This window comes from Prunus mume, linkage group LG7, assembly GCF_029339155.1.
Source record: "Prunus mume cultivar Tortuosa linkage group LG7, ASM2933915v1, whole genome shotgun sequence".
Lineage (NCBI taxonomy): Eukaryota > Viridiplantae > Streptophyta > Magnoliopsida > Rosales > Rosaceae > Prunus > Prunus mume.
This window is the reverse complement of record NC_142704.1, coordinates 3,191,679-3,219,526: the sequence shown is the minus strand read 5'-3', so window position 1 is coordinate 3,219,526 and position 27,848 is coordinate 3,191,679. Positions and strand designations below refer to the sequence as shown.

The 27,848-nt window shown below is 38.0% G+C and overlaps 6 protein-coding genes across 9 annotated transcripts; 4 read left to right on the top strand and 2 right to left on the bottom strand.

Annotated features, from left to right (window-relative positions):
- Window positions 1-560: 560 nt before the first annotated feature.
- LOC103337653 (Integrase-type DNA-binding superfamily protein) lies at window positions 561-2,161 on the top strand. The gene has a single exon (XM_008240822.3). It carries the CDS (start codon window positions 885-887, stop codon window positions 1,818-1,820), a length of 936 nt encoding a protein of 311 aa, XP_008239044.1. The 5' UTR covers window positions 561-884; the 3' UTR covers window positions 1,821-2,161.
- An 817-nt stretch (window positions 2,162-2,978) lies between these two features.
- Window positions 2,979-8,081, bottom strand: POLA3 (DNA primase POLA3). Of its 3 annotated transcripts, none has more exons than XM_008240823.2 (17): window positions 7,944-8,081; window positions 7,346-7,478; window positions 6,948-6,998; window positions 6,657-6,832; window positions 6,326-6,403; window positions 6,105-6,216; window positions 5,939-6,023; window positions 5,802-5,853; window positions 5,658-5,719; window positions 5,459-5,580; window positions 5,249-5,370; window positions 5,030-5,098; window positions 4,862-4,919; window positions 4,622-4,695; window positions 3,779-3,827; window positions 3,447-3,526; window positions 2,979-3,231 (listed from the first exon to the last, which is right to left on the bottom strand). In XM_008240823.2, the coding sequence occupies exons 2-17, from the start codon at window positions 7,461-7,463 to the stop codon at window positions 3,169-3,171; spliced, it is 1,371 nt and encodes a 456-aa protein (XP_008239045.1). In that variant the 5' UTR covers window positions 7,464-7,478; window positions 7,944-8,081; the 3' UTR covers window positions 2,979-3,168. The 3 variants fall into 3 exon arrangements, with proteins under 3 accessions (XP_008239045.1, XP_088898120.1, XP_088898121.1); XM_089041994.1 differs by having other exon boundaries at window positions 5,030-5,092; XM_089041995.1 differs by lacking the exon at window positions 2,979-3,231 and having other exon boundaries at window positions 3,490-3,606.
- Window positions 8,082-8,803: 722 nt separating this feature from the next.
- LOC103337656 (putative polygalacturonase) lies at window positions 8,804-13,240 on the top strand. 2 transcript variants are annotated; one of them, XM_008240824.3, is made up of 6 exons: window positions 8,804-8,962; window positions 9,052-9,568; window positions 10,969-11,089; window positions 11,224-11,398; window positions 12,221-12,291; window positions 12,475-13,240. In XM_008240824.3, exons 2-6 carry the CDS (start codon window positions 9,248-9,250, stop codon window positions 13,113-13,115), a joined length of 1,329 nt encoding a protein of 442 aa, XP_008239046.2. In that variant the 5' UTR covers window positions 8,804-8,962; window positions 9,052-9,247; the 3' UTR covers window positions 13,116-13,240. The 2 variants fall into 2 exon arrangements, with proteins under 2 accessions (XP_008239046.2, XP_088898122.1); XM_089041996.1 differs by having other exon boundaries at window positions 8,804-9,568.
- Window positions 13,241-13,245: 5 nt separating this feature from the next.
- On the bottom strand, window positions 13,246-14,709 carry LOC148915234 (uncharacterized). The gene has a single exon (XM_089041997.1). The coding sequence runs from the start codon at window positions 14,213-14,215 to the stop codon at window positions 13,448-13,450; it is 768 nt and encodes a 255-aa protein (XP_088898123.1). The 5' UTR covers window positions 14,216-14,709; the 3' UTR covers window positions 13,246-13,447.
- A 3,571-nt stretch (window positions 14,710-18,280) lies between these two features.
- On the top strand, window positions 18,281-20,060 carry LOC103337725 (putative inactive receptor kinase At5g58300). Its single transcript, XM_008240896.2, has 2 exons — window positions 18,281-18,831; window positions 19,357-20,060. The coding sequence occupies exons 1-2, from the start codon at window positions 18,354-18,356 to the stop codon at window positions 19,923-19,925; spliced, it is 1,047 nt and encodes a 348-aa protein (XP_008239118.2). The 5' UTR covers window positions 18,281-18,353; the 3' UTR covers window positions 19,926-20,060.
- Window positions 20,061-25,147: 5,087 nt separating this feature from the next.
- On the top strand, window positions 25,148-26,091 carry LOC103337657 (subtilisin-like protease SBT2.5). Its single transcript, XM_008240825.2, has 3 exons — window positions 25,148-25,539; window positions 25,633-25,780; window positions 25,857-26,091. Exons 1-3 carry the CDS (start codon window positions 25,463-25,465, stop codon window positions 25,917-25,919), a joined length of 288 nt encoding a protein of 95 aa, XP_008239047.1. The 5' UTR covers window positions 25,148-25,462; the 3' UTR covers window positions 25,920-26,091.
- Window positions 26,092-27,848: the final 1,757 nt, after the last annotated feature.

Sequence of the window (27,848 nt, the reverse complement as noted above, 5' to 3'; positions counted from 1 at the left end):
AGTTTTTGAGCCTTTGGTTATGATTATGTGGAGAAAGAGAAGGGTTCCAAAGCAAGTTAACAATACAAAACACATGTTGGACAATAAAAATTAGGCTCCCAAAGCTTCTTGATGTAGATTGAGCTAATACTCTTCATCGCTTGCAGGCTTACAACCTCATCTTACACGTACATGAAGAGTTTGATATAATGTTAGACAATCACTAAATTTAAAAGTTTAAGTTGTTACGGAGTAAACTATATCAAATTAACACATTCACTTCATTAGATTAAAACCATACTATATTGAGTTAACAATACCCAACACAGAATTTGGGATTGTAAAAGAAAAGGAGAGAAACTCTTATTCTTCAACCAAAAGGAAATACAATACAAAACAAAAACACAATTTTGGCTCACTTTCCACATAAAAAGGGCAAAATAGTCATATTTATCATGTGGGTTGAGGTAAGTCGGGCCAAATTTCAAACCATGTAAAATTTTGAAGTTGTGAACAGAGGTTAGATGTTAAAAGCTCAGCAATAAACTGCAGCTATAAATAAGGACACCCTTCAGCCTTTCCTAACCCTCTCTCTCTCTCTGAACATCAGCAAGAACCAAAAAAAAAAAAAGGTCCTAACCTTCTCTATCTCTCAGAGAGCCAAAGTTTCCAAAGCTTCTTCCTTTCTTTTTCTTCTGCAACTCTACCTTGCTCTTCTTTTGAGCTCTCTGCTCTGCTTAGCTCTTTCATCTCTTCTGGTCCATATATTTTTAATCGGATCACTCACTTATTTTCCCATCTGCAAATTGCTTGTTTTTCATTTCTGGTTCTTTAGGAAAAGGGACTTATTTTCAGTGCCCTGTTTCCTACAGATTAAATATTTGCTTCAATTTTTTACCAGAACTATGGACACAATGCAAGACAGTAAGCTTGCTTTTGGGTTTTCTGACACCATTGACATCCGATCTTCACTCTCAAATCTCATCTTAACAAGCAACACAAACACCTTGGACTCAATTTTCTCCCATTGCCCACAAACACTCTCCACCACCACCACCACCACCAGCAACAACAGCTCTGTTTCTGAGCCACTGGGTTCATCAGTTTACCTTCGCCAGAGAGACCTTCTCCAGAAGTTCTGCGACGAAAGCCGGGCAAACGCCGCGGTTTCACGTTTTTTTCAGAAGAACCCAGTTCAGAGCTCTGCTTGTTCTTCAACCTCTTACATGGCTCCATGCAAGAAGAAGCTCTACAGGGGAGTGAGACAGAGGCATTGGGGCAAATGGGTCGCTGAGATCAGGCTCCCTCAGAACAGAATGAGGGTCTGGCTTGGCACATACGACACCGCCGAAGCCGCCGCATATGCTTACGATCGGGCGGCGTATAAGCTTCGAGGAGAGTATGCAAGGTTGAATTTTCCCAATCTTAAGGACCCAAGTAAGATGGGTTTTGGAGATTGCGCTAGATTGAACGCTGTGAAGACCTCCGTGGATGCAAAGATTCAAGCGATTTGCCAGAAGGTGAAGAGAGAAAGAGCCAAGAAGAACGCGAAGAAGAGCAGTAATTCCAGTGAGAATGAGAAGGCTGTGATGAAGGTGGATTCGTCGCCGTCTTCGTCGTCGCCGTCGGGTTTTGGCGACGGTTCTGGTCAAGAATTGGTGTCTTTAACACCAACACCAACAGTTTCTGAAGATGGGCTTTGGAGGTGTGAGAATTCACCACCCTCTATTTCAACAGAGTGGTCAATGGGGATGGCAGAGGACTTAGAATTTGAAGGCTGCTCACTTGCAAGAATGCCTTCCTATGATCCTGAGTTGATTTGGGAAGTTATTGCTAATTAGAAGAGTCTTAATTTTCTTAATCTTGGGTGTTTAGATTAAAATTTCAAATTAAGGGTATATAAGTAAGTAGTTGTACTACTAGTAGTATGTCAATTTCTGTTTTGTCTAGTTTAGTATTAGTGGTAATTGTAAATTGGTAGTTTATTCTTATTCTTAAGAGTAGCCATCTGAATATGTTTGTTTGTCTTTGTTTTTGGTTTCTAAGTTTGGTTGGGGTTAAATATGTATTTGGCTCTTTTGTTTGCGGCCCTGTATTTGTGCCTTGTTTTTGTACACCGAGGCACTTTGCCAGTTATATGTAATGTCTGAGGGCACCTAGAGTTGTGTTATTTATGGATTAAGTAGTGATTTAATGAATTTTTAAGGTTCTTGCTACATATATAAACCAAAATTCTCAAATTTTTTTATCTCCAAAATTATACCTAAATTTAATCAGCGTCTAACCCAATGAAAAATAGCCTTGATTTGCAGACAAGAAGTTAAGTTTGAATCCACATGACATCTTTGTTTGATGTGTGTGTGAGAACTCATTTATTCTTTAGTTTAGACTATCGCTTGTACTAAAAAATAGAAAAACAAAAAAAAAAATCCCAAAGTGATGATGGTGAAGTGAGGTCAGCCACGTCGGCGAAGAAGAAAGGCCTTATCCTCATTGCTGTGAAAATGGAGATGAGGTTGTTTTGTGGTCCTCCAAGGACCAAATGTGCCTATTGGAGAAGAAACACCATGTGAACGTTACGTCTCTTCAGATTGGCTTCTTCATCATCATCCTTTCAAGAACTGACAACACACATAGATATAGGAGGAGGCAGTTCCGTGTTGTATCATACCCCGTTTTTACCATTTAAGTATTTTTATGCATGACGAAAATGGAAGTTGAAATGATGGATCATATAAGAAATCAGTTCCAATGGGAAATCAGAATGGAGATATTAAAGCTGTGGTGATTGCAATAATGAAATAGGTATGACTATAAATTTACGTGGCATATAGAAACTGGTTGTTAGTTTTTGTTTTTCTCCCTATGAACGGAGGAAGGGAGATTCAAACTCGGACTATCCCGTAAATATACATGTGATGGTAACTATACACTCCACATGATTTTCTGGACATTTCGCATTGGAAAGAAAAAAAAAAAGAATAATTGCAACAGGAATATTTAAAAAAGAAAAGAAAAAAGATACATGTGTGCTGTTTGGTGAACAAAGTGTCATGTCATTTACAAATAGATGTCAGTACGTTGTTAAATCCTGATTGTCTTTTGAAAATATAACTTCACATCAACTGGACCACAGAAAGTTGGGACAACTCCACAAGATGAATTATAATTGTATTGTAGCAAACAGTTTTACCAACTAAAGGAGTTCTTCGACTGCTGCAGTTTCGCACTGTATGAACTTTCCATCTCCTCCTGCAAACATTCATGAATCACAAAACCTATTAATAGATAAGAACACAACTAAGTCTGAAAAATAATTTTTGTTTTTGGTATCAAATTAGGACTTAGTGGAATGTTCTGTTCTACTCTAAAGAACTAGATCCTTCAACATGACTAGATGATTCTGGTTTATGAACAATCTTTCAAGCAGAATTAAAATAAAAATGGTTTGTTAGTTGCTTACGTACCTTGCAAGATTTTAGCAGAGGCTGCAAAAATGACGATCTGAAAAACCGTATTGATTTTCCAAGTGACGTTCTGTCCCAGTCTGTGATCAAGTAAAAGATATACAACACCATCAATCACAAAAGCAAAATATATTTCAAGTGGCTCTTAGTGCAGGTTCACCTGCAGTAAACAGGAAAATTTGTAGCTTTTCCTACATCAAAATTGCCTAATCAATAATCATACATGATACAACCACCCAACGACATCATTTTTCCATCTAGGTATAACCTCCTATGCTAAATCAGAGTCAATGCTAGATGAAATGAAAGAAACGTGCTGTTACTTGACGCACCATTATCAACTTCTGCTCTTAAACCTCCAATATTGAGTTGTTCTAAAAGCTGCAGATTAAACATAATAATCATGTAAGACACATAGAACTCAAAAGACAATGAATTGTGAGAAAAAACCAGCTTACATAATGTTCAATTTATTGCAATAAAAAGGCATGCACACCATCTTTTTGGTTACAAGATATCCAGACCAGCAATGTTATAAGACACGGAGTGCCAGGCAACCAGGCTACAACATGTCCATAGGATGAATGCAGATGTAAAGATGCTGAACTAATATACAAGAAAAGATACCATAAAAAATGAATGTATTCCTAAAACGGTAGTAGTGGTATCACTTGAAGATAAAATAAGGGAAAATCGTTTAAAGGGGTTTGAATGTACAACGACAACCTAGCAATGCAGTTTTACGAAAGAGTGATTTGATTAAAGTATAAGGTTCTAAGGGAAGATGATGACCAAAAACATGGTCAGAGGTAATGTGGATGGATATGAATGTGAAAGATGTGACTGAGGCTAAACTCGTTGATATAGTGGAATGGAAAAAAGGACTCATGTAGCTGACCACGCAGTAGAACTAAGGCTTAGTTGAGTTATATTTTCAGAGCATTGCTGTCATATGAAAGGTCCGGCCGAGAAAGCACCTGTGCATATTGTTGCATCCTATACAGGTTAGATCACATAAAAGCCACCCTATGTTCAAAATTATATTATATCAAATTTGCCATCTTACATGGTTGAATATGCATTATGTAGAAAGTTCGACTAAAAATAACAGAATCTCCCACCAAGAAAACATATATGCAGAGAAGAAGAAAACTGGAAGCCAAGTACATATTTACATTGGAAAGGGTTGGTACTGCCGTGGGATCAAATTCCTCACATCGGTTTGGATCGATTGGAACACAGACACGACCTGGAACAAAGAAATAAAATAAACAGAGAAACATTAAGAATATCCAAATGCCTAATACTTATCAATTGGGGGGAGAGTAAAAAGCAGTTAAGGGCCGGAAAAAATTCATTAAATACGATCAACCAGACCCTGTACCACCAGAAAAACAAACTCCCACCGGGCTAACCTGTTTTTGGATGTACACAGAATGGCGCCTTTAACAAATGGTTCATATGTTTTGAAACCTACCACAAACAGACAATCTTTTAGCATACATTTCTGATGTAGTTAGTTTATACAAACTACTAGTTGAATAACAGGAGGCAGTAAAAGAAAGTGGGGCTGTTGTGCATACCTCCATGTCAAGCCTAGGGTAGGTAAAAGAGAACACAATCTCTTCAACACACCTGCGCAGTCCCTGCACCTGAAACAATTAATGATTAAAAGTAAAATTAAGTTCACTACAGGCCTAATTACAATTTCAAACATCAAAATCCTATTTCACAGACTAGGATCATTGTCCCAGAACAATGCACTTTTGGTACATACACTCAAAAACATCTGCTATTTGTACCTTATGTTTTCCAGATTGCAGCACGTTTTTCAGCTGCTCCCATCTAAGAACATTAATGTCATCTTTTGAATTAGCGGTTCTTCTCTTTTCCTGCCATTTCCCACGCAGCTCAGAAGTAATAGCTGCAATGATAACAAAGTATTATAACTTGACCATTATTCCAGGATATGGCATAGAGATGCATAAGACATGAAAAGAATCATCATATACATTGATCAGGATCAGGAATCATATCTAAGATCTTTTCATATCTCTCCTCAGTTGAAAATATCTCTTGACTCAAAAGCAATTTCCTCTCAAAGAAATCCATAAGAACTTCAGTATAAGATCTCCTGCATGAATGAATACTCTTAGTGGAAGCAACAAAGGGCCCGGTATCGTAAAGTCAATAATGTACGTTACTACTTACGCAAGGAATGGATGGAGAGCAAGACCAGTAAAAGAAACCTTTTTATGACTGTTTTCATTGCCCTGAACAAAGTATAGAATCAACAACTTTCACAGAAATGTAAAAATCTTTCAAAACCCAAATGTAATTTAAACAGTGCACAACCTTATAGACACGAAAATAGTCAGCAATAGCTGCTCTCTGTTCATTTGTCAGCCTGAAGAAAAATGAACATGGTTTAAGTTTCATGACATGCCTTAGGAACCTAAGAAACGGAAGATTACTACCATTAAGAGAATCACCTTCTTGCTTTCCCATCACAAACCCAGCAATGAACACCACGTCTTCCACTATATACCCAGAGAATGTGACTGAAACCAAAGTCATCTGCAGCAAATAAGTTTAGAAAAGTGAAAAGTCAAGGCTCTAACCACATATATATCAGATTCCAAAACACAAAATTCCTACCTCTAAGGGAAGTATCAATAACTTTGATAGCAATTGTCATAAGCGGCCAGCACTCCAAACAAACATCAGCTCCTGAGCAGCAGTATCTAACATCATCGTAATCTGACATATCCTGTTGGAGAAAACCTTACTCAAACATGTCGTAGAACGGTCATAGTCAAAGGTTTAGTTAGACTGTGACCATTGACTATCTTCAAAGTTCAAGTGGTTGATTAGCTTACTATATCGAAAATCAGCTCCCTCTCCACTGGGGTGAAAACATTATCGCCACTCTGAGCATATGCATGCCTCTTTGAAGGCTGCAACATAGAAAAGATGAAAACTCAAACCACAGATATGGTGCTAAAAGGTTATTATAAACCCAACCACAGGCAACAATTAAAATCAACAAGAAACCATGGACAGGAATTCTATCTTTGATCTATAATTATGAATTCTTTCAAATACATCTTGTTTCTAAGTTGGTTTTCAGGATTTGAATGATTAAATTGTTAGGTCAAGTCAACGCTTGCATTATCAAATAGTTGGGAAATACAGACATAAAAAGCTTACATCAACACTGTACACAGGCCCAATATCTATTTTGACTGGACACTTTTCTTTCACCGAATTTTCAAGCTCAGACATAGAGTTGAAAGACTGGAACCGCAGATAAACCTCATTATCCAGTGTGAAAGAGAACTCTCTCCGGCTAAAGTAGGACTGGTCGCATGCAGGATGCTTCCCATCTACAAATCAGCAATCAGTTACACGTCCACAGAAGAAATAAATTTCAAGGTGTGCACATGAAAACACAAAGAAAACTGAAGGTTAGAACCAGGTTGATTGAGAGATGTGGCTTACCATTTCCATAGGACATCCATTTAAAAATATCCGCATATGGAAAGAGCTTTCCTATTACAAATAACACTTTCCGTTAAGGGGAAGATTATTGAAATCACCTCTCAAAATTCATATCAACGAAAAAAATGTTCAGTAAAATAGCAAACACTCATTGCATGTGATTACCAATATCTTGTTACACAAACAATAAGCAAATGTTCACATATTTGTATCTAGTTCTAAGTTTGAAGTCTTAAGTGCCTTACAGGTTACAAGTTACAACCACCAATTCGATTGACTAAAGTGGAGCATCTGCATATAAAGTAAAATTCTACAGAATCATAGATTCTAAAGCAATCAAAAACTACGTAACTATCTCAATTACATTCAAATAGAATATAAACTTAAACGGGGATTACCATAGTAAACTTTGAGATAATGAGAGTTAAATCCATCAGGAACCACATTCCCTTGCTTCTGTTCATATTCGTCAATCATCATGTCATCGCTGCCTTTGGAAACTTCGTCTCTAGTCATTTTTTAGCAGAGTCCCTGCATTTTATGTCCAATCAGCACCGTCATTGTTCCAAAATGCATAGAGATTTAAGAATAGGTCTATTAAACCCTAACATAATAGCATTGTGATTGGGAGGAATAATAACTAAGAATTTCTAATACAATCAAAATGAAGATCAAACAGATATTGAGAAGCTTGATTGAGCAACCTTCTGCTTTATTTTATTCTCTTGGCACCCAACATCACAATCAGGCAGAATTAACATTACCACGAGAATGGAAAGAAAAAAAAAATTAAACCCAACAATAAAATTAATGTTTTATCCAGAAAAAAAGGGGTCAAATTTCAAAACCCATGATAATTATGAAAGGAAATTCACATTACAATTGAATGTAAGTAACAGAACGTAAATTTTCTTTGCATTTCCTTCACTTTCTCGGCAACGAAACAAGAAGTCGAGGTAAAAATAAAATTGAAATGAAATGAAAGAGGGTACTGACCTCGGAGAGAGCCAAGTGAAGGAACACAGAGACAGAGAGCGCAAAGTGAATAAGGGAGGCGATGAGAGAGAGAGTTGTGGTTAAAAATGGCGGGATAGGGCAAAGACTGGGACTAGGCAAGATGGCGGGAAAAACCAGAGGAGCTATGATTCAGTGTTGCGAGGGAGTACGCGGTCTTCTCAAGCTAACTGGACTGAACGTCATGGGCCTAACTTCCTGGCCCAAAAGGCCAATGTTGAGTCTGAATTCTGAATGCCCCATGTTAAATTTCATGTGATGTATTTATTTATTTCTCAATTGAAGGAAAAGGGAAAACTACTACTACTACTTCTCCTCCTAAGCTTTGAATCGTCTCCCATCTTGTTTTTCAAAACAAAATTTGGTTAATTGATTCTCTAAATTCTAAATTATTATTTTGTTGCAGCATGCATCTTCCATCCAAGATGCAATTTATATTTATATTTAAACCAGAGATTTTGCTTTACAACGAACTTATTTTAGCTCAAATAGTTAAAAACATTTACTACTGCATTCAATGTTCCGTGTTAGAATTCCCTCTTTTAATATCTTGGGTATTACTCGTGTGAAGTATTTGCAGTCATTGATAATGTGGACCCTACAAATGTCTGCAAATTATAAGGGTGAAGTATTTTCATCCTTTGATAATGTGGATTCCACTCATCAACGGCCCAAAATTCTCCATGCCCCACCCGGAACTAACGGTAGCATTTTTCTGCTGTATATTTTTTCCATTGGAAAGCGCTAATTTTTTGTGACAAAAGCGGTGCTTATTAACCACCGACCCAATGTGCTTTAAGTGTTGCGCTCCCACAACTTGCTGTACTCACACGCACTCTCCTTCTCTTTTATCAGCTCAAGACAATTACTTGCAGACAAAGTTCTCACTCTCAAATTCATAATCTCCGATTCCGAGTTCCGAAGTCATCTTCCAGGCTCATCTCAGCCGTTGGAACAGCGCAGCTAAAGCTTTAAGCTCAAACCCACGACTACAACAACTAGTATGTTCTTCCTCGCTCTGCTTTCTGCTTTCAAATATTTAACCAAAAGCTGTTGTCTTTGAATTTATTAATGCAAACCCATTTTGCAGCTTAACCAAAATCGCTTCTTTGGAGCTGGGTTGTTGGAGCCTTCTCTTTGTTCCGTTCCCAGATCTAAACAACTAGCATTTGCTCCTTCTATTCACCCATTAAAGCACTCTTTGGAGCTTTCTCTTTGGCGCTTTAGACTTTAACCCCTCCGCTTTATCTCTCAATTCCCCTCGTAAACTCTAGAAATTACCAAAAATGGGTTATCTCTGGTTTTCCCTCTCGATTTTCCTCTGCCTCAGCTACTTCTCAGTGGCGGAAGTGGTAACTTGCTCTGGGATAGTGCCCATGAGGTACCGAAACGACAAGATATCGATAACGGATTTCGGAGGCGTCGGCGACGGCGTTACATTGAACACCAAGGCGTTTCGGGAAGCGATATATCGGATTGAGCATTTGAAGAGGAGAGGAGGCACGCTTCTTTACATACCTCCTGGGGTCTACTTAACAGAGAGCTTCAACCTCACAAGCCACATGACTCTTTATTTGGCCAAAGGTGCTGTTATCAAAGCCACCCAGGTACAAACCCAACACTCTTTTTATGACCAATTCAATGTGTTCACCTAAACTGTGCTCTACAAATTAATGCTTTTACCATGGCCATAGTTAATTTGATGGCACAGAGTCCACATATCTGCGCTTCAGTTTACTGGGTTGTGCCTTTTTTTTTTACTGAACGAGTTGAGGAATGAGAGTGTAGGGTCATGCAAGTAAATGAGTGGTTTCAGAGTTTTAAGTGTGATTATGTTCAACTTTTGTAATCTCTATGAGTGTTTGTGTCTATTAAAAAATAAAAAAATAAAAAAATCCAACTTGTTTTGGCCCTGTGTGGCTTAGCAAGAAAGAATGAATGTGTGGCCTCGGGCTATGAGGCGGAACCAGGCTAAAAGCAGAAATACATGGTGGGTCTATTGCAGCGTGGTTGCATGTGCATATCATTTATAGGATGATGAATCAAATAGTTGGACAGCTAGATGGAGTGTCACAGGTCTTGTCGTCTTTGATACTGTCACAATAAATTAGTATATTGCTGGTTCGACAAAGATAAGAACGGCTTGGTCACAATTTATTATTTAAGAAAACAGCAACAGTGATTTGTTATTATTTTATTACAAAAACCATTCCTCTAAAGTAAATGTCTTCTATTAATTAAACACTATGATTTATATTTTAGGCTATAAGCCAAATCAAATATTATAGTACTAAGTTTAACTTTGACTGTCATGAAAAGGCAACCTAACCTTTAGATTATGGCATGATTTTGTGCTTAATGCGGGAAAAGAATGTGATACCCTAATCAGCAGGTCACAGAGCGCCATAACTTATGGTTCCATAGTTTTCTGTACTTGGACTTGTAACTATCTGGCATGTTCAAAAGCTGTTCGCTATTGGAATGCTTTGCTACTTTTTTTAGTTCATAACGCGGCGCTATAATTTGTGCTAGCAGTTAATCTATGGGGTCCTTTTCCAAGAGACATCTTTAACTTTTTTCTCCTTCTCTTTTAAAATGAAAATGAATGTATATAAAATTAAAATTTCAATAAAGGCACGGCAAACAATTATCTTAAGTTCCTTTACTGGAATGATTATAACTTTCATACTGAAAGTTCTTCCAAATAATCAGTTTCCACTAATATGTCTGTGGTTTATATTGAAGCCCTGCGTTTTGTACGGTAAAGCATCTCTTAGAATACATCATTTCAAAATTTTGACTATTGTATTTTTGCTGATTTGCATCAGCAGGGTCCTAAATATTAATGCTGTAAATGCTGACCCTTATGTAAACATCATTACAGCAAACCTTTTTTCCCCCCTTTACTATATGATAGAAGTGTTTTGTGAATGTTGATTTATTTTGTGGTCATTGTTTCATTTTATGTTGTGCTTCTTCCAATTCTCTTTGTGGGTTGATGCATCAGGATACTAGGAATTGGCCTCTGATTGCTCCTTTGCCATCTTATGGAAGAGGGAGGGAGCTTCCTGGAGGGAGGTATATGAGCTTCATTCATGGAGATGGAATCCAAGATGTGGTTATCACTGGTAGGTTTGAACAAGATTTAATTATTGCTTTTTTGTTTTGTTTTTGGGTGTGGTGGAGGCTGGGTTGTGGGAGTTGACATACTTCTTCTTTTTACGGGTTACCCTATATCTAATGAGTTGTTGTTCCTTTTCAGGTGAGAATGGGACAATCGATGGCCAAGGGGGTGTATGGTGGAACATGTGGAGGCAAAGAACTCTTCAGTTTACTAGACCAAATCTCATCGAATTCATGAACTCGAAAAACATTATCATTTCCAATGTGATTTTCCAGAACTCTCCCTTTTGGAACATTCACCCTGTTTATTGCAGGTAACAGCCAAACTTGGAATTTAGTTTTGCTTTTTTTATTTATGGACTGGAGCTTTGTTTTCCCTTATGTTTCTAGTCTTTTACAGTACTCTACCTGCCATTTTTGTTCAAAAATTATATCCATCAGTTTGTTTTACTTATGATTGCGAAGTTGAGTCTTTTGTTCACCCTTTAAACCAATTGTTTTTTGAAGCTGAATCACTTTAAACGAAAGTAAATTATGAAGTTGGAAGTGAAAAATTCATCATATTCTTTTTTATTTGCTGCCATTCTGAGTTGAGTTAGTGACTGCAGACTTGGAAGTAAGTTATAAATTTGCAATAAAGAGGGGGTTGAGGGGGTCCATACATGTTGTTTGGGTAGGTCAGAAGGGATTGATTGTGGGAAGAAAGGTTAGTTGGCGCCGTATTGTTAATGTTCTGATCAATTGCCTCACTTCAATGAGAGAAATACTTTTGGAACTTCTGTCAGAAACTCACTTTGTAAACGGTTGAAGAGAAGGTGGCATTTCATAGAGGGCTGTACAAAAGTTAAATAACGAGTTCAACCTGAGGTTGAATGCTGTCTGATAATGATTAGGTCGGAAAGTTTTTTTGGGTGAAAGTCAAATTTCTTGATGAATTTACTGCGACTTTGCCAATACATTCTGATTATAAGCTGGAATTACATCAAATCGACCAGCTAAATTATAGTACAAACACAACTATCCTGTTTCATGTTTTCCTAAGCTGCCCTTATGGTGCTTGAGCCTAATGCACCTTCTGCAAAGAATTTACTGCTGAGCTGTGATTTTGATCTTATACATACTTTTCTCCTTTGCAGCAACGTTGTTGTCCGGTATGTCACAATTTTGGCTCCAAATGACTCTCCCAACACTGATGGAGTTGATCCAGGTACATGCCTGTTATCTAAATAAGCCACATCTTGTTTACTGCGGAAAAGACAAGGGTCTGTGCATTGTATAGGTGTCACGATTGAGTATGGAAGAGTCACAATTGTCTATTTGCCTGTAGTTTAAGTGTGAAGCCTCTTTATGTTCATGTTCCTAATGTATATCTTTGTATTCATATGTGCAGATTCAAGCTCTAATGTCTGCATAGAGGACTCATACATATCTACTGGAGATGATCTTGTGGCTGTAAAGAGCGGATGGGATGAGTATGGGATCGCTTATGGCCGCCCTAGTTCGGGCATTACCATCCGCCGTGTTAGAGGATCATCCCCATTTGCTGGAATTGCGATCGGAAGTGAAACCTCTGGTGGGGTGGAGAATGTCTTGGCTGAACACATAAACCTTTACAACATGGGAGTTGGCATCCACATCAAAACAAACATCGGCCGGGGAGCGTTCATAAGAAACATCACAGTTTCAGACGTGTACATGGAAAAAGTCCGAAGGGGAATAAAGATTGCAGGAGATGTTGGAGACCACCCAGATGACAAATACAACCAAAATGCTCTCCCAGTCGTGAAGGGCATCACATTAAAGGACGTTTGGGGCGTGCAGGTTCAGCAGGCCGGCGTAATACTAGGTCTGAAGAACTCCCCTTTCACCGGAATCTGTCTCTCCAACATCAATCTCCACGGCATGACGGGATCAAGATCGCCACCCTGGAAGTGCTCGGACATTAGCGGGGCTGCCCATCTGGTTAGCCCTTTACAATGCTCAGAGCTGAGCAGTGCCCAGCGAGCATCTACATGCTCCAACTACTCCTAAAAATTTATATTTATGTAACTCTTCCTCTCTGCTCCTCAAAGCTACAAGAATTCAGCTCTGTATTTTCTGTTCTTTTTCATTGTCCAACCATATAAGGTAAAGAAAAATTCTGGGTTCAGATGCAATCACATAGCAAACCATTCTTTTATATATAAAATCTATCTGTCATAGTAGTCAAACTTACATAGATACGTAGATGCATAATACAAATAAGATAAGATGCTACATCTCCCATGGATGCATGGTTATTTACAGAAACAGAGTCTCATAAGATTACAAGCTGGAACAAGTAAAACCAAAAACAGATAACATTAAGATAGTCGCTTCAAAACTCAGAAGCGGTTCAAGAACTTGCGGAACCTCCTCATCAAACCACCCTCGTGCTCTCGTTCGTGTTCATGCCTGTGCTCTCTCGGCTTCTCCATTCCTTCAAATTCTTCGCGGTCGTGGTCGTGGTGGTGGCGGTGGTGATGATGGTGATGCGGCCTCTCCAATTCCATGTCGTCGTCGTGCCTGAACGGGAACCTGGGCCCACCGTGGCGGAAACTGCCCCACCTAGGAGGGATCTGGCGCGGTCCGCCGCGAAACACCGGATCCAAAGCCAAGTCGTCGCCGAGGATCATGTCGTTACCGTACGGAATGACGTCGCGGTCGCGTTCTCCTCCATGGAAGCGTGGGCTCCACGGCCCGACATGGCGGCGGCCATGGCGGCAACGGTGTCCGTGACGGAACGATAGCGGGTAGGGGCGCCTGGGGAAGTGGCGGTTGACGGGGCGGAAGCTGATGACGGTCAACGGAACGGACTCGCTGTGTGTGAACTCAGTCGACTCTTCGTTGGCCAAGATGGTGGGGCCATCAGAATCCGGAAGCTTCGTATCGGCGGCATCCGGTATCCATTCGAAATCCTTGGCGGGTTCGGAGTCGCGTTTCTCGCTGGGTAAGAGTATGGCGGTGGCGGTCTTGGTTTCGGATTCGGGAAACTTGGTGTTGGCTGGATCGCGGCCGTTGGTTTCCTTCTCGGGTAGATCGGACGCCGTGAGGGCGTGGGTGAAGGAGAAGAGGAAGAGGAGAGCGACGAGGAAGAAGACGAGTTTGGCCATTTTGTGAATTGGAGAAGATGAGCGGTTGGTGGTGATATATATAACTTAGAAGGGGTGTGTTTCGGGCAGATCGGGCAGTTGGGGTTTGAAATTCGTGACTATTTGAGTGAGGGGAGGAGGAAATGGCGGGCAGCGGGCAATGGGGTGACCGGCCACGTGATTGGAGGGAGGGGGTTTCCGGTTAGTTTGGGTTCACAGTAGAGCCGTTAGTTGGAGGGATATGAGATTCGACTGAGTTGACTTGGAAAATGCGGGCACGACCACATGGATCCAATTTCCAAATAAGGGCTCGTTCTCTTGTCGAATTTACATATTTGCCATTCACCTAAGCTCACTATGAGCAACTCAATGGACTCTTCATCGTTTTACTATACTCTCTCACAGTGATGAGGTGACATAAATATGGAAGAACTAAAAGTCATCTGACTTTTGGATTGATTGTATTGTTTCTTGTTTTAATGTAGAAAATTTAATTGAAGAGCTAAAAGTCATTTTGAGAAGGCGAATTCATTCATAAAACCACAGACGTACAAAGAGCGATATGATACAGTGGCTTCATTAAAACCTTCTTAGGACAACCTCATTGGACAAATTCCATGGAAGGAAAGAGTACCCCACACGTCATGGACTAACATGAGAGTCCAATTCAAGTTACTTTAGACCATTACAATAAAAGAACAAGTCAAAAACAAAACCTAACACAAAGCCTCTGAGGAGAACCGCAACTAGAGACCAACACAGTAGACCCACATGAGAGGACTGTAGAAACCCCAAATAGTAAACCAACAGGAAAGGACCGCAGAACATCCCTATTGTCAAAAGAAGCCTTCTATGAGCAAAATCATAGTCTTTTGACACCCATACAAACTGTAAGTCATACCATAGCAGAAACCAGAAGAGAATACGGAGGACGAACACAGAAACAACAGTAAAAATACCCATGAGAAGCACTCCATTTCAACTCAGAACCTGACAAAGAAAACCTTCTATGACCAAGCATAGTTCTTCGGTTGGTGCAGAGTAAAGAAGAGCATCACATCCCAACAACTACCACCAGTGTTGCTGCTGCAGTCGCCGTTAAAATAGAGACAAAACATCAACCACCAAGTATCACAACTCTCCTAAGGAGAGACACAATCCAGCGTCACTATTGTTGCCGCCGCCGAGATAAAGACAACACCGATGGAACACTGCAAAAACAACCAAACAAAACAAACAAACAAACAAACAGACCTAGATCCAAACAGATATAGACCATTTAGGAAGGGGAAGGGGAGGATAAGAGGGGATAAGAGGAAAGGAAAATATGGGAGAAAAAGAAGGGGAGATGGGGAGAGGAAGGGGAAGATGGGCAAAGGGGAGGAGGGGCAGTGGCCACCTCCCCTTAGCTTCCTCGCAGTTGGTTGTCATCAAGGAAAAAGGGGATCAGAGTGCGGCTAGGGTTTTCTTCACTTAAGTTTAATAAAAATTGTTCTCCGAAAAGCTAAAAGTCATTAGATAAGCAAAATTCAAGTCTCACTAATAAATGAGTTTGCTAAAGAATTTTTTGTAATAAACAAAACTCATTTACAATACGAAATCTTTGGGGCGACCAACATTCGATATGTTAAACTTAAAAGCATGCACAAAAGTACAGAGTAACTATGTGCTAAATATAGGTAAATCTTCTTTAGTGACCAAACACAACATATTGAATTAATATAGAGAGAATTACGCACAATCCAAACAATGATTAAATCCCCGATCCAGCAACCAGAAGCACGTGTACTAAGACCTACAATACAAATCCGCCGCTCAATGACAAACGAAAAATCGTATCGAAAGTCAAAAGCTAAAAAGAAATAAAATCCTAAATAGAAAACAAATTACAACAAACTCCTAAAGAGTTTCTAAAAATTATTGGTCTAAAACAAAACTAAGAAACAAGACCACCGCTCCACATCTTCCAGGTAACTCGAAGAAAATTATAGTGCCATACCAACTAAACCCATTGTCACTCACTGATTAAACTCGAACTCTGCGCAACTAGACATCTTCCCCTCTTTAGAGCTCCAAATTATGTTGAAAAGAGCCAACTCTTTGTGTACGTGGGCTAAAATATAGTGACTATATCATGACGACAATATCGTTTCACAACGACTGCTTTCATATCACAAAATAAACTAATAATCTTAAGGAAAAATTAAATAAAGGAGAAAAGAAAGGATCACATGAGGAGGATAGGTAAGAAGGAAGCAACCAACCCCCAAAAGAAGGCGACAACTGAGACTTTTTTTCTTATAATTTCCTCGTATTAGAGACGCAATTGAAATTTTGCAAAAAAATATTGACAAAGAGGCTTATCTCAAATAGTAAATCAAAGGGGGTCAAATAACATTGGAGAAGGGGGTATTTTAGTAAAACTGGGTGCCGTGTGTGAGAAGAGGGTCGGAAATGACGTCACTCAGGACGTGCTAGAAGGGGTAGAAAACGAGTGAGGCTGACCAGGACTCTAGGAGGGCGACTTTGGAACAGAGGACACATGCTCACCACCGCTATTTTGTGTTGCGATTGCTACGTGGTGCAGTTGTAGTATTTTTTACTCCAACAGCAACAATGTCCCAAAAATATATTATTTTTTTGAAGATCTTATGTGAAAGTTTGAATCTTCTTATCTTATCTTTAGTTTTGTTTATCAATGCCGGCTTCAACCAAATACTGCAAGTGGGCCATTTGAATCTCATGCTCTCAAGTTTTGGGCGAGCCTTTCTTACCAACTCCACAAAATTTGGAGTGGTCTTGTCTTGTGCCCTTTGGTGAAGACATTCTTGGGCTTACATTGTTAACAACCCTATTTTAAGCAATCTAAACATTTTCCTAACTCCTAATTTTTCTGCAAGACGTTTGTAACTCAAGTAATTAGGTATTTACTCAAATGTATCTAAATTTCTTTATAAAAAAAAAAAAAAACCTTCACTGGTCAATATTCACAAATAATTCTTTTATAACAGTGAAAATTCTTATGGTGTATCGTGGAAGAGTCTTTTATAATCACTTGAATTTTTCTTTTATACAAGTGATATCGAGGGAAGGGAGTTTTCTTATACATATTGTGAAAATGTCATGAAGGCATCACTCAGCTTTTAAAACTTATAAGCACTTTTTATTTATTATGACCAATGCTGTCAAAAATGCTTCTGAGCCTTCTAAAAGTATTGCCAGATAGGTTATGTAACATCTTTTTTTTTTTTTCCTTCTTCTAAAAAAGGTAAATACATATTATGAGGTTGGAAATGGGGTGTTTAGTAATTTTAGGGTGTAAATAAGAGGTCTGAATTAAGGGTGAGCATCGATTCAAAACCAATGGTTTTTTACCAATCCAATCCAATCTTTTATTGGATTACAAATTTTACAATTCAATCTAATATGGTCATATGTCAGGATCCAACACAATCCGATCCAATATACATTGAATTGGGTTGGATTGGATGATTGGTTTGTATGAAAAAATAATCACACAAAAACTTCATTATCTTTCATTACATATAATACAAAATTCAATATGATCAAAGATATGACATTAATATATTAATTTTTAATATAAATTACTATAATAATATATTCAATATGTTACTGTTTTAATTTTTTTTTAAGTAAGATTAATATATTAGTGAGAAACAAGATGAAAGTGTAGATATTATACAATATGAATGTATATTAATATGTATATTGGATTGGTTCGGTTTAGGTTGGATTTTCTATTCTTGATTCACTATTTGAACCAATCCAATCTTCCAATATTATCAAAACGAATAAAAATTAAATTGAATAGGTTGATTTAAGCGGATTAAATTGGATCTGCACAGCCCTAGTTTGAATAACACCATGGAAATATGCATGATATATACCAATGTGTTTGGTTTGGTAGGCTAGCCAAAGTTCGAAAAATATCAGATTCCACATTTGGATTTTCTGAAACCCAAGGGCCCAATAAGGAAGCACCAAGCTAGCTGGATTGATACAACCAAGAAACGTCACTATAAATCCAAATCACACCCAACAAGAAAACCAACCACACGGCATAATTCTCACCAAAACACCAAAAACCAAAACACATTTGACATTACAAATCCTCTCTTCAAAATTCCTCCCTGAAACTATGTTGTCAAGAGCCTTAACAGCAAAGCCCAGAAAGAGCCCCAAAAATGAAGATCAAGACCCACTACAAGGCTACACCACCAGCTCGTTCAACGACTACGAAGACTGCATCGTAGGGTTCATGCAGGACCTGCCACTTGTCCGCTGCGGACACGACAGGAAGTGTCTTGGATGTGGGGAAGGGCTGTCCCACTTGACGCTGAGGGGTGTGCTGAGAGGTTCGGTGGGTGTGATAGGGGAGAGCAGGCTGGGGATGACTGAGAAGGTGGTGTTGTTGGATGGTAGGGTTTGTGCTGTGAAGAGGTTTAGGAAAGTGAGCTCTGGGAGGCGTGAGTTTGGGAAGAGAATAGAGCACTTGGCTAAGGTGAGTGAGAAGAGTGAGTATCTTGTGCCTGTCATTGCTTATTTGTATGCTAAGAGGATCAAGTTTGTTCTCTCTGATTACTACCCCATGGGAAGCCTTGCTGACTTGCTTGCTGGTAAGTTTAAATTAAAGCATATCTTAATTATTCCTAAACATGTGTTACATATTTATTTTCAAGTGCTTCACATGAAGATCGAAAGTGTTTTCGTAACCTTAAAAAAACTGAATTTGTCAATTTCTGTGGAACACAATAATTAGAACTTTTAATCATCGTAACATAGTAGCAACCTTGGATCCTCTATTGATTTATTGATGATCTTGTACTTACCTATAAAATTAGGTTGTTTTGTTGAATCAATAAGCTTCAAACGATATCTTTTTGGACATCAACACAAGATCAATACCAAAAAAATGAGTGGAGAACTATTTTGTTCGGTATTACCAAACATGAACAATATCTTAGATTAAGGTTTGTTTGGAAGTGCTTTTACCCATTCCAAAGATGTTTTTGCATATACTCTCCATTTTCACACAGAACTTTTAAATCTCTTAAGATCAACTCTGATGTTGACATATAATTCAAATCTGTTTTTTTTCTAGTCATATATGACTGAATTATTATTTTGGTTTCACCATAAAGGTGCTAGGGAACATGGTCACACAGCATTGGATTGGAACCAAAGGCTGACCATAGTTGTTCATATTGCACGAGCAATTGCATTCATCCATGAGCAATACCCTCCATATGACAAGAAGATGCAGATGAACGTGCATGGGAGCATTAGGGTATGCCATGTGATGGTGAACATCGACTTCTCAGCCTGCTTGTCCGATTATGGATTCACCCAATTGGCGGAGCCGGTCGAAATTCCCAACATGTGGCAGATGATGAAGTCGCCATGCTGGCAGCAAACATCTCCTTACTGTGCTGAACTGAGTCAGAAGAGTGACATTTACAACTTTGGGGTGATACTGCTGGACGTATTGGCAGGACCAAAGGGTTTGAGAATGACAGAAGGCACAAAGGAAAAGAAGGAAGGCCTGAAATCAGAAGGTGGTTCGGAGTTTTTTGAGTTTGCTGTGAAGGAAGGGAAAGAAAGGAGGCAAGTGTCTAGGGTTTTGGACATTGCTTTTGCATGTACAAGTGCCAAACCAGAGGCTAGGCCTTCTATAAAAGAGATATATTGTTATCTCTTGGAGATATTGTAAGTAGTGTTAGATTTAAATGATACTAATGTCAAGTTTTAAGCAGTCAGCTTGTGTGTACTAGGGATCGATCGATACGATATACATACATCCCTAAACCCAAAATTCAGAAAAGAATAAGCCCTTTTTTTCTTCTCATTTTTCTTCAGAGATGTTACCATGTTCTTCAAATATAAACTTCTTTAAGAGCAATTCCACCCATTTGTCCTTTGCCATGGAAAGGGGGCCTATAGCATTCTTATTCATGTGAATAGTAGCTGCCTTTGCAAAAAGTTGTAGTGTTTCACTTATTGCATGAACAACTATTCACATGAGATATGAGAAGAGAAATTTGTATAGAGTTTTTGTGTGGAAAGTAAAAAATATGACTAAGTATTTATTTTTTAAAAAAATCTGATTTTTTGGGTTTTTTTTTTAGATATTTTAAATTATTTTTTTTGCTAACGTTATCACTGATGTTAGCAAACCCTGCTTGAACTCAGGCTGAACTCCCCCTCGGGCTAGCCCAAGCTCATCCTGGGCCAGCCTTTGCTGCTGGAAACCCTTTTTGGCCCAAACCCCATCACAAAAACAGCTTGAGTTTTGCCAGCACCGCTAGAATGGCTCTAAGAGTTTTGATCATCTCTTCAATTGTAGCCTTCTGTGGTTGAAGACGAGCAGGGGAGAGACCTAATCTCTTGATCTTTTCACCTTTACTAACCAAAGAAAAGAAAATTATTTTCACCTAAATTGCAAGACTGAGTTTCACTAAACCAAACTATGACAGTCAAACATAAGGTAATTTATGTGTAACATGGCACAGTCAAAGTTCCTTTTGAATATTTACTCTTCTCTTCCATTCATATACATATAATTCATACAGAGAAGATGGAAAACCAACAACCCAACCCATCTCCCTTAAAAGACAAGTGAGGAATGTGGATAATACATATGAGATTTTGCTTGAGTCTATAGACCACAAGTAGATTTATGCATTCAAATTCTAAAGATAACTCAGTATACCACCATGTGACTGACAGAGCATACTCACGAGTATAGTACAGAGGAGTAGTCAGAGTTCCCTCTCTGTGTGTGTGTGTGGAAGAATCTGAAAAGGGTGTCTAGTGTCCACCCTAACCCTTAACACGCTCAATCATTGACACGTGGAGTTCGTACATTTGGTGTTGTCCCCTTCCACTTGCACATGTTTGCACGTACGTACGATTCTGGCGAATGAGCCCGACAGGACTACGTAGTTGCTGTCATGTACGCACATGTCTTTTTGTCTACTTGTATTTTACCACGCCTCTCCATTATGAACATTTTCTATTTGGTCTGATTTTTTTATTTATTTATTTATTTTTTTACATTTTCACATTTTTCGTGAATCTATATTTATAAAATCAGAAGACGCATCACCTTCTATGGCTAACAAGGGGCTAAACACCCGAAATAACAAAACAAATCTCTAACATCAATTATGGACTCATTTTAATTTTAAGTGATTATATGGAGAAACACGTTTGAAATGCTTCTTCTTATAAATGATTCTGATCTATTCAGAATCACAATCAAACGAGTCCATATCTCAATGAATCCGAATTCTCTGCTTAACGTTTGATAAATCAACAAGAACCTGCCCACATACATTGCACTGGACAGTCTTAACGACTTGACCAATTCCAACTCATCATCTCATTTTGATCACGAGGGTACTTGGTAGATCCTGTGACTTAGAAAACTGATTTCGGATTGATTTATCAAGTAAAATAAACCATATGAATTCCCCCATTCACATGATGGGCTTTTTGGCATTATTACACTATCTTCTCGATTATTGTTTCCAGCCAATAATAAGAGCCATGTATGGGGTCGTTTTTTCATATCCATGATCATATAGATAAAGCTTCCCAATGTTCCTTCTAGATAATATAATTAAAGGGCATTTAATTTTTGTACAAACTTGAAGATTAGGCAGAGCAAATTAATTTATTTTTCCTTCTTCAATTTATGTGATATTTTACATTGGTTCATGCACTACATACGCATAGAATTTTTTTGAGGGACACTTGCACGGTTTCACCCTATTGTATTTTAATAATCCGAATTATCTGTTTTTTAAGTATTCATTTAAAGATTATTTCTGTAAATTATATTTTATAAATATAAAATTATGTGTTAGTGTGATTTATATATACAAATATTGCGTGCACACGTGCATACACACGAAAGTAAAGGGCACACTGTTTGATGGAGTAAAAGTTTTGTTTGACAAGATAATTAATTGTACAATCAAAGTATTATTAGTTCAATCTTTGACTTCCGAGTCGTTGCTATATTGGCTAAAAAGATTAATTAGTGAAGGACTAATCAGTTGGTTAATGGCTTTCTGATCTTCTTTTTTGTCACCATCGGTATGATCCAGATGACATGTTTTAATATTGAATCCATTATTAATTATCTTAATGGAAAACATTACTGCCTCTAATCAAATTGCTAGTCTATAATTAATACTTGCTAATAGAGAATGAGTGCTGCTAACTTTTGGTAAATAAACAAGGACAAACTACAGTAAACCACCTAACATACAGGGTCATTTACGAGTTCATACCTGATTTTGAGGACATTTACTAGTAAGTCTATTAAATACTGATGTGTCAAAAGTGCGACTCCTTTTTTAGATGACGTGGACCAAAAATTAATAAAAAAAATTAGTTTACTATTTAAATTATTTTAAAAAAGGGACATTTTGGAAAAAGCAAAAGGATAGAAAAAAATTTTAAAAGAAGCAAAAATGGACAAAAATGCCCTTATTTATTTTTAGATTTCCTAAGGAATCCAATACATTTGCATGTCTTTGATTTGAAAGTTGAGTGGTTTTTTTGTCTTTTTGAAAAAGCTTTAGCTTTTTCCAAAAGTGAAATTTTTTTTATGTCTAAAACCTAAAAACCTTTTAAAACCTCTCTCTCTCTCTCTCTCTCTCTCTCTCACACGCAGAACCTAGAACCAGAACTCTCTCTCATTATTTTCTCGTTGCAGGCATAACCCCACCCCCATCTCCACCATCATCATCGCAACTCACGAACCCAGCCTTGTCGCAACCCCACCACCCCACAATACACTAACCCAATCGTTGGAACTCATGAACCCACCTCTCCGCAACCCCAGCCACACTGCAATCCATGAACCCCAGCCACCCCACAACCCACAAACCTAGCCACGCCTTCCCTAACCAACAAGCCCAACAATGGGCAAGCAGCAACTAGATCAGATTTGTCACCTCTATCCGCCATGATCAAACAACAACAAAATAGAAAGAGAAAGAGTCAAAATAGGTTCACCTTGTAATTTGTCGAATCCCGACCCTTGAGAAAATCACAATTAGGGTTCTCTTGGTTCCTAAATCCTAATCTCATCTTCTCAATATCAATCTTGCATTTAAGTCAAATCAAAACTTATACTAAAAGAACTCCAATACTGGATAACAATTTCAATCACAATTATGATGTCTTAAGAATTGAAAGAACATAATCTATGATCAAAAAGTGGGAGAAGTTCATACAAAATAATGAAGATGATGACTTACCAAGGCCTCCTCTAAGGATCTTGTGAAGGGTTCTTTGCCTGTTGAACAATCTTTCAGAATATGCAGATGAACCCATTTGATTTAAAGCCAAAAATCACAGCCGACAATCTAGTTCAGATATCTTAGACCCAAAAAGGATGTGGCTTTGAGTATGAGAATTTAGATTTGCACTAGAAATGCATCACCGCCATTATCAATTTCTCATCTTCTCAATCTGGGAGGGGTAGAGGCGGAAGCGAGAGGGCCTATCGATTTTGTACAAGGTCGTGGTGAGGTTGGCGCAGATGATGAGGACAGAGATCTTGCCCTTGGTTATATACAACAACAACGAGGTTGGTGGCGATGGCGATGTCTTTGAAGGCGGTGTGCATGGAGGAAAGGTGGGAAGAGGCAGTCAGTCAGGTGGGGTGGGAAGAGAATGAGACGAAGAGAAATTTGTTTTCTTTTGATTTTTGCCAGATTTAAATTTTTTTTTTTTAAATTTGAATTAATTTAACAATAATAAATAATTTAAATAGTAAAATAATTTTTTATTAATTTTTTGTCCACGTGGAAGTCCATGTCATAAAAAAAAAAGGGTCCCTCTTTTGACAGATCATTATTTAACAGACTCGAATGATTTGGCTATGAGAGGGGCAAATTGTAGGGTTTCCGTGACGTTGAGTATGTACTGGTAAATGTCCCTAAAATCGGGTATGAACTCATAAATGACCCTATTGGTTGGGGGGTATATTGTAGTTTGTCCTATAAAAAACTAAAACTAATTATTTTAAAAACAAAAACAAAAACCCAACCGACTTGTTAGCCATCCCACCCTGCCGGCAGCGACCCCCTCCCCCCTTGCCATCGACAAATCCTCTTTTCCTCTCTCTCTCTCTCTCTCTCTCTCTCTCTCTCTCTATGTTATGTGCCGATCCAAACAAGTCCCACTTGGTGGCACTGATTCAGATACTAAAGGAAGAAAAGATGCATCTTCTCTCACAAACTTGGGTAAGACCATAAAAGGAAGAGAAGAAAAAGAATATGATTTTCCTACAGAGGCAAAATTCTAAGCGCAATTTGTTTTGACAGGTTTTCCTTTTTTGATATTTCTAGAGATTCTAGACTTTGAAGAGGACTTGTAGCCGTAATTTTTATCTAGTCTGTCTTGTGGGAGTGGGAAATGAAAGAGAGAGAAAAGGAGGTGTTTTTGGCGAGCAAAGGGGTGGATGCCGCCTGCGGGGTTAGGGTGGCCGATTAGGTTGGGTGGGTGGGGGAGCTTTGATTGAATTAATTTAATAAGGGTATTTTACGAATAACGTGGATGAAAATATAATATTGGGTTTTTTTCAAATTTACATGGTCGGTCAAAAAATAAGACGAATTAGAAAATAGGACGGATGTACGGAAATAAGAGCACTCATTTGCAAATGTTCAGTAAAAAAGAAAAAGTTGTTTAATAAGTGTTGACTTTTATACTGCAAGCGTGTGGTCGACATTTAAAATTGTATTTTTCAAACACTAGGCAAGAAACTTCCGAGTGTGAATGATGGCCCTTCCTTTAATGTTGCCATAGAAGCATCCCCATTATTGTCTCCCAACCCAATAGATATTTTAGATTCCAATTTCTTCCCCAGTAGATAATTGAGTTTGCAAATGTACTATTTCCCCAACATTTATGGGGCTCCCGAAATAGTTTGTGTTTCTAGTATTATTCTATATTACATCTCTTTTTTTATTTATAAATATAATAAAAATTTGAATTTTCTATCGCAATTTAGTCAAAATTATTCGTATCGTATTATAAGTGTGTATAGACTTAAATCTTGTAATAATATTGTCTTAAAAGTAGACTTGATAATGTAAACAAAAAATGTAGGCCTCTTGTGATGACTTCAAGTATAAATAAGCATCATGTAGAACTAGCTGAGGCCACATTGCCCATCAGTCAATAACCTAGAAGAAGAAAGAGCACAGAAAGTTAGAATTAGCCACAATGCAAGACACCAAAATCGAATCATACTTTGTTTTCATGAACTACGATCCTCAATACGAGCGCCTTCGAGCTAATCGGTAAGTGTATATTGCTTCTCTTTGCTGCTCATCTTCTTCTCTTGTTTCTTCATAAGTATCCTTATCTAAAAATGCATGCTTATTTATACATAGAACAAAGAGAGGGACAAATGAGCTTGATTTGTATCTAAGCCGGAAGCATGACCAGTTGTTGGCAAGAACCCTTGAGCCAGGAAGCTACAAGAAGACATTGTCTCTGGTCATCGTTGATGGGTTTGCTGTGGAAATTACTGATGACCAGGTGTGTGATTTATATAATAATGCATCATTGTTAATTAAAAACTGATTAATTAAGCTCTTTCTTTTCTTTTTGTCAGGCCAGTGTGCTTAGATCTGCAAAAGAAGTGAGACTTGTGGAGAAAAATCAAGAGCTTGCTTAATGTAGCAGACAGCAGATCAGAAGAGGTTCGTACGAGGGATTAGTTCTATGGCTGTAGGTTAATTTGGGTGTGATTATGGGTTAACTTCAAGATTAAGTGCTGGTAAAATCTAGGAAAATATGTGAACTCGACCAATTTAGGGATGCTATTATAAATAATCATCCTTGGATCCTCCCTCTCTCTCTCTCTCTCTCTCTCTCTCTCTCTCTGTGAATCATTGGTTTCTGGCATTTCATCCAGTCAGAGTTATATGGCTTTTGATATCCAGAAAAAGTTTGAGATGTAAATCCATAAAATTAATATCATTTAATCGAAACAAGTTCATGTTTACATAACTTTTTTTATAAAAAATGTTGTTCATATATTAGGCTCACAAGTCACATGAAAGAAAAAGAAGAATTTTGAATACCAAACAGAGGAGAGAGAGAGAGAGAGAGAGAGAGAGAGAGAGAGAGAGAGAGAGAGATTCCTGTCCTCCTATAATTTGAGGAGGGAGGGAGGGAGGGAGGGAGGGAGGGAAAGTGGTGGCCCTGGGCACAGTGGAGAAGACTAGCAGCAGCAGCAGCTACTTTATCTAGTTAAGGTTATAAAGGAAGCAGGGCAGATATGGTTGTAACTTCCATTTTTCAACAAGGTTTGAGAGATACCTGACATTTTTCCATGTGCACTTCTGCTTATCAGTGTTTGTACAACCACTTCAGTCTTCACTTCACTCTGACTGTCAGATATAATTCAGTGTGAAAAATACTCGCCATTTTTTCTTCCAAACAAATTACAATTTAACGCGTGTGCATAATTTGTGTGTGTGTGTTTTTAATAAATTATTTTTGTTTATGTATCAAACCATGATATATTTATCTGTACATGTAAGCAGCCAAGCAGTAGCGACCTTCAATATTATAAAAATAATGTTTCTACTTGTTTTCTCCTTAAGCAAATATTAGTAGTACTAATCAATCAGCCATGTTGGTTTCTTCTAATTGCCCAAAGAAAAAGCTAGTTTTCCGAATCTCTCTTCTTGAGAGGCAGCTGTGGAAATTGAATTGTTTGTTCACATCCAATAAGTTGTCATGTTGCATTAGAGATTAGCGATGCAATTTGAAAAAAGTTTTGTTTTTCCTGTAATGAAAAGATTCCTTATTTTATATGCATCAAGGACCAGTCAACACATGAAAGAGTCATATTATACATGCAGCGGGAAACCTGGATGTAACAAAAGGGCCACTCCACCCCCCTCCCCTCTCAACACTCTCTTTGGATTTGTATCTTTGAAAGAATACCTTGCATACGGTGTTATAAGTTCACACAAATTATTACCCGTACATGATATACTTAATTTGAGGTTCATTAGTATTTTTGAGTTTAATAGGGTTTTATATACTAATAATTAGACACGCGTTATAAATGTCTCATGACGAATATAACTTGAGTTAAATTGTTAGATAAATCTTAATTATCAAGTTCACCACAACATTTCTTCAATTAAAAAGAATTTTTTTAAGCATTTGTTCTAAGCTTAAGAATGACTCATTAGTAACCAAACATTTTTTCTTAATGAAGAACATTGATATATATATATATAATATTTGAAATGTACAAATTTTGTCTCCAAAGGTATGGTGCATGCATGCATGTTGATTATATATATATATATATATATATATATGCGTGCGTGTGTGTGTGTGAACATGCATATATATGCGGGTAAAGTTTATACATGTGTGATATTTTAAATTTCCAGTAAGTAATTATTACATGAGCTAGCTAGCTAGCTAATCTAGACCTGAAAATAGTAAGCATCACTCACCTTTCCAAAAAGCAAATCAAGAAAATAAAAAAAGCCTCTGAGCTCCGATGCTCGCCATCAAATGTGGTTTGCCATATAATAAATCAAGACACTTTTTGATTACTCTCCCCAACGGCTTCGAG

Bases quoted from the DNA above. Each gene is read 5' to 3' on its own strand.
- LOC148915234 (XM_089041997.1), bottom strand. From the start codon at position 14,215: ATGGCCAAACTCGTCTTCTTCCTCGTCGCTCTCCTCTTCCTCTTCTCC.
- LOC103337725 (XM_008240896.2), top strand. From the start codon at position 18,354: ATGTTGTCAAGAGCCTTAACAGCAAAGCCCAGAAAGAGCCCCAAAAAT. The intron at 18,832-19,356 runs GTAAGTTTAAAT...TTCACCATAAAG, and splicing joins CCTTGCTGACTTGCTTGCTG to GTGCTAGGGAACATGGTCAC.
- LOC103337657 (XM_008240825.2), top strand. From the start codon at position 25,463: ATGCAAGACACCAAAATCGAATCATACTTTGTTTTCATGAACTACGAT. The intron at 25,540-25,632 runs GTAAGTGTATAT...ATTTATACATAG, and splicing joins GAGCGCCTTCGAGCTAATCG to AACAAAGAGAGGGACAAATG. The intron at 25,781-25,856 runs GTGTGTGATTTA...TCTTTTTGTCAG, and splicing joins TGGAAATTACTGATGACCAG to GCCAGTGTGCTTAGATCTGC.
- LOC103337653 (XM_008240822.3), top strand. From the start codon at position 885: ATGGACACAATGCAAGACAGTAAGCTTGCTTTTGGGTTTTCTGACACC.
- POLA3 (XM_008240823.2), bottom strand. From the start codon at position 7,463: ATGACTAGAGACGAAGTTTCCAAAGGCAGCGATGACATGATGATTGAC. The intron at 6,833-6,947 runs GTAAGCCACATC...GCTGATTTGTAG, and splicing joins ATGGATGTCCTATGGAAATG to ATGGGAAGCATCCTGCATGC. The intron at 5,371-5,458 runs GTATATGATGAT...TTATCATTGCAG, and splicing joins GATTCCTGATCCTGATCAAT to CTATTACTTCTGAGCTGCGT.
- LOC103337656 (XM_008240824.3), top strand. From the start codon at position 9,248: ATGGGTTATCTCTGGTTTTCCCTCTCGATTTTCCTCTGCCTCAGCTAC. The intron at 9,569-10,968 runs GTACAAACCCAA...TTGATGCATCAG, and splicing joins CTGTTATCAAAGCCACCCAG to GATACTAGGAATTGGCCTCT. The intron at 12,292-12,474 runs GTACATGCCTGT...TCATATGTGCAG, and splicing joins CACTGATGGAGTTGATCCAG to ATTCAAGCTCTAATGTCTGC.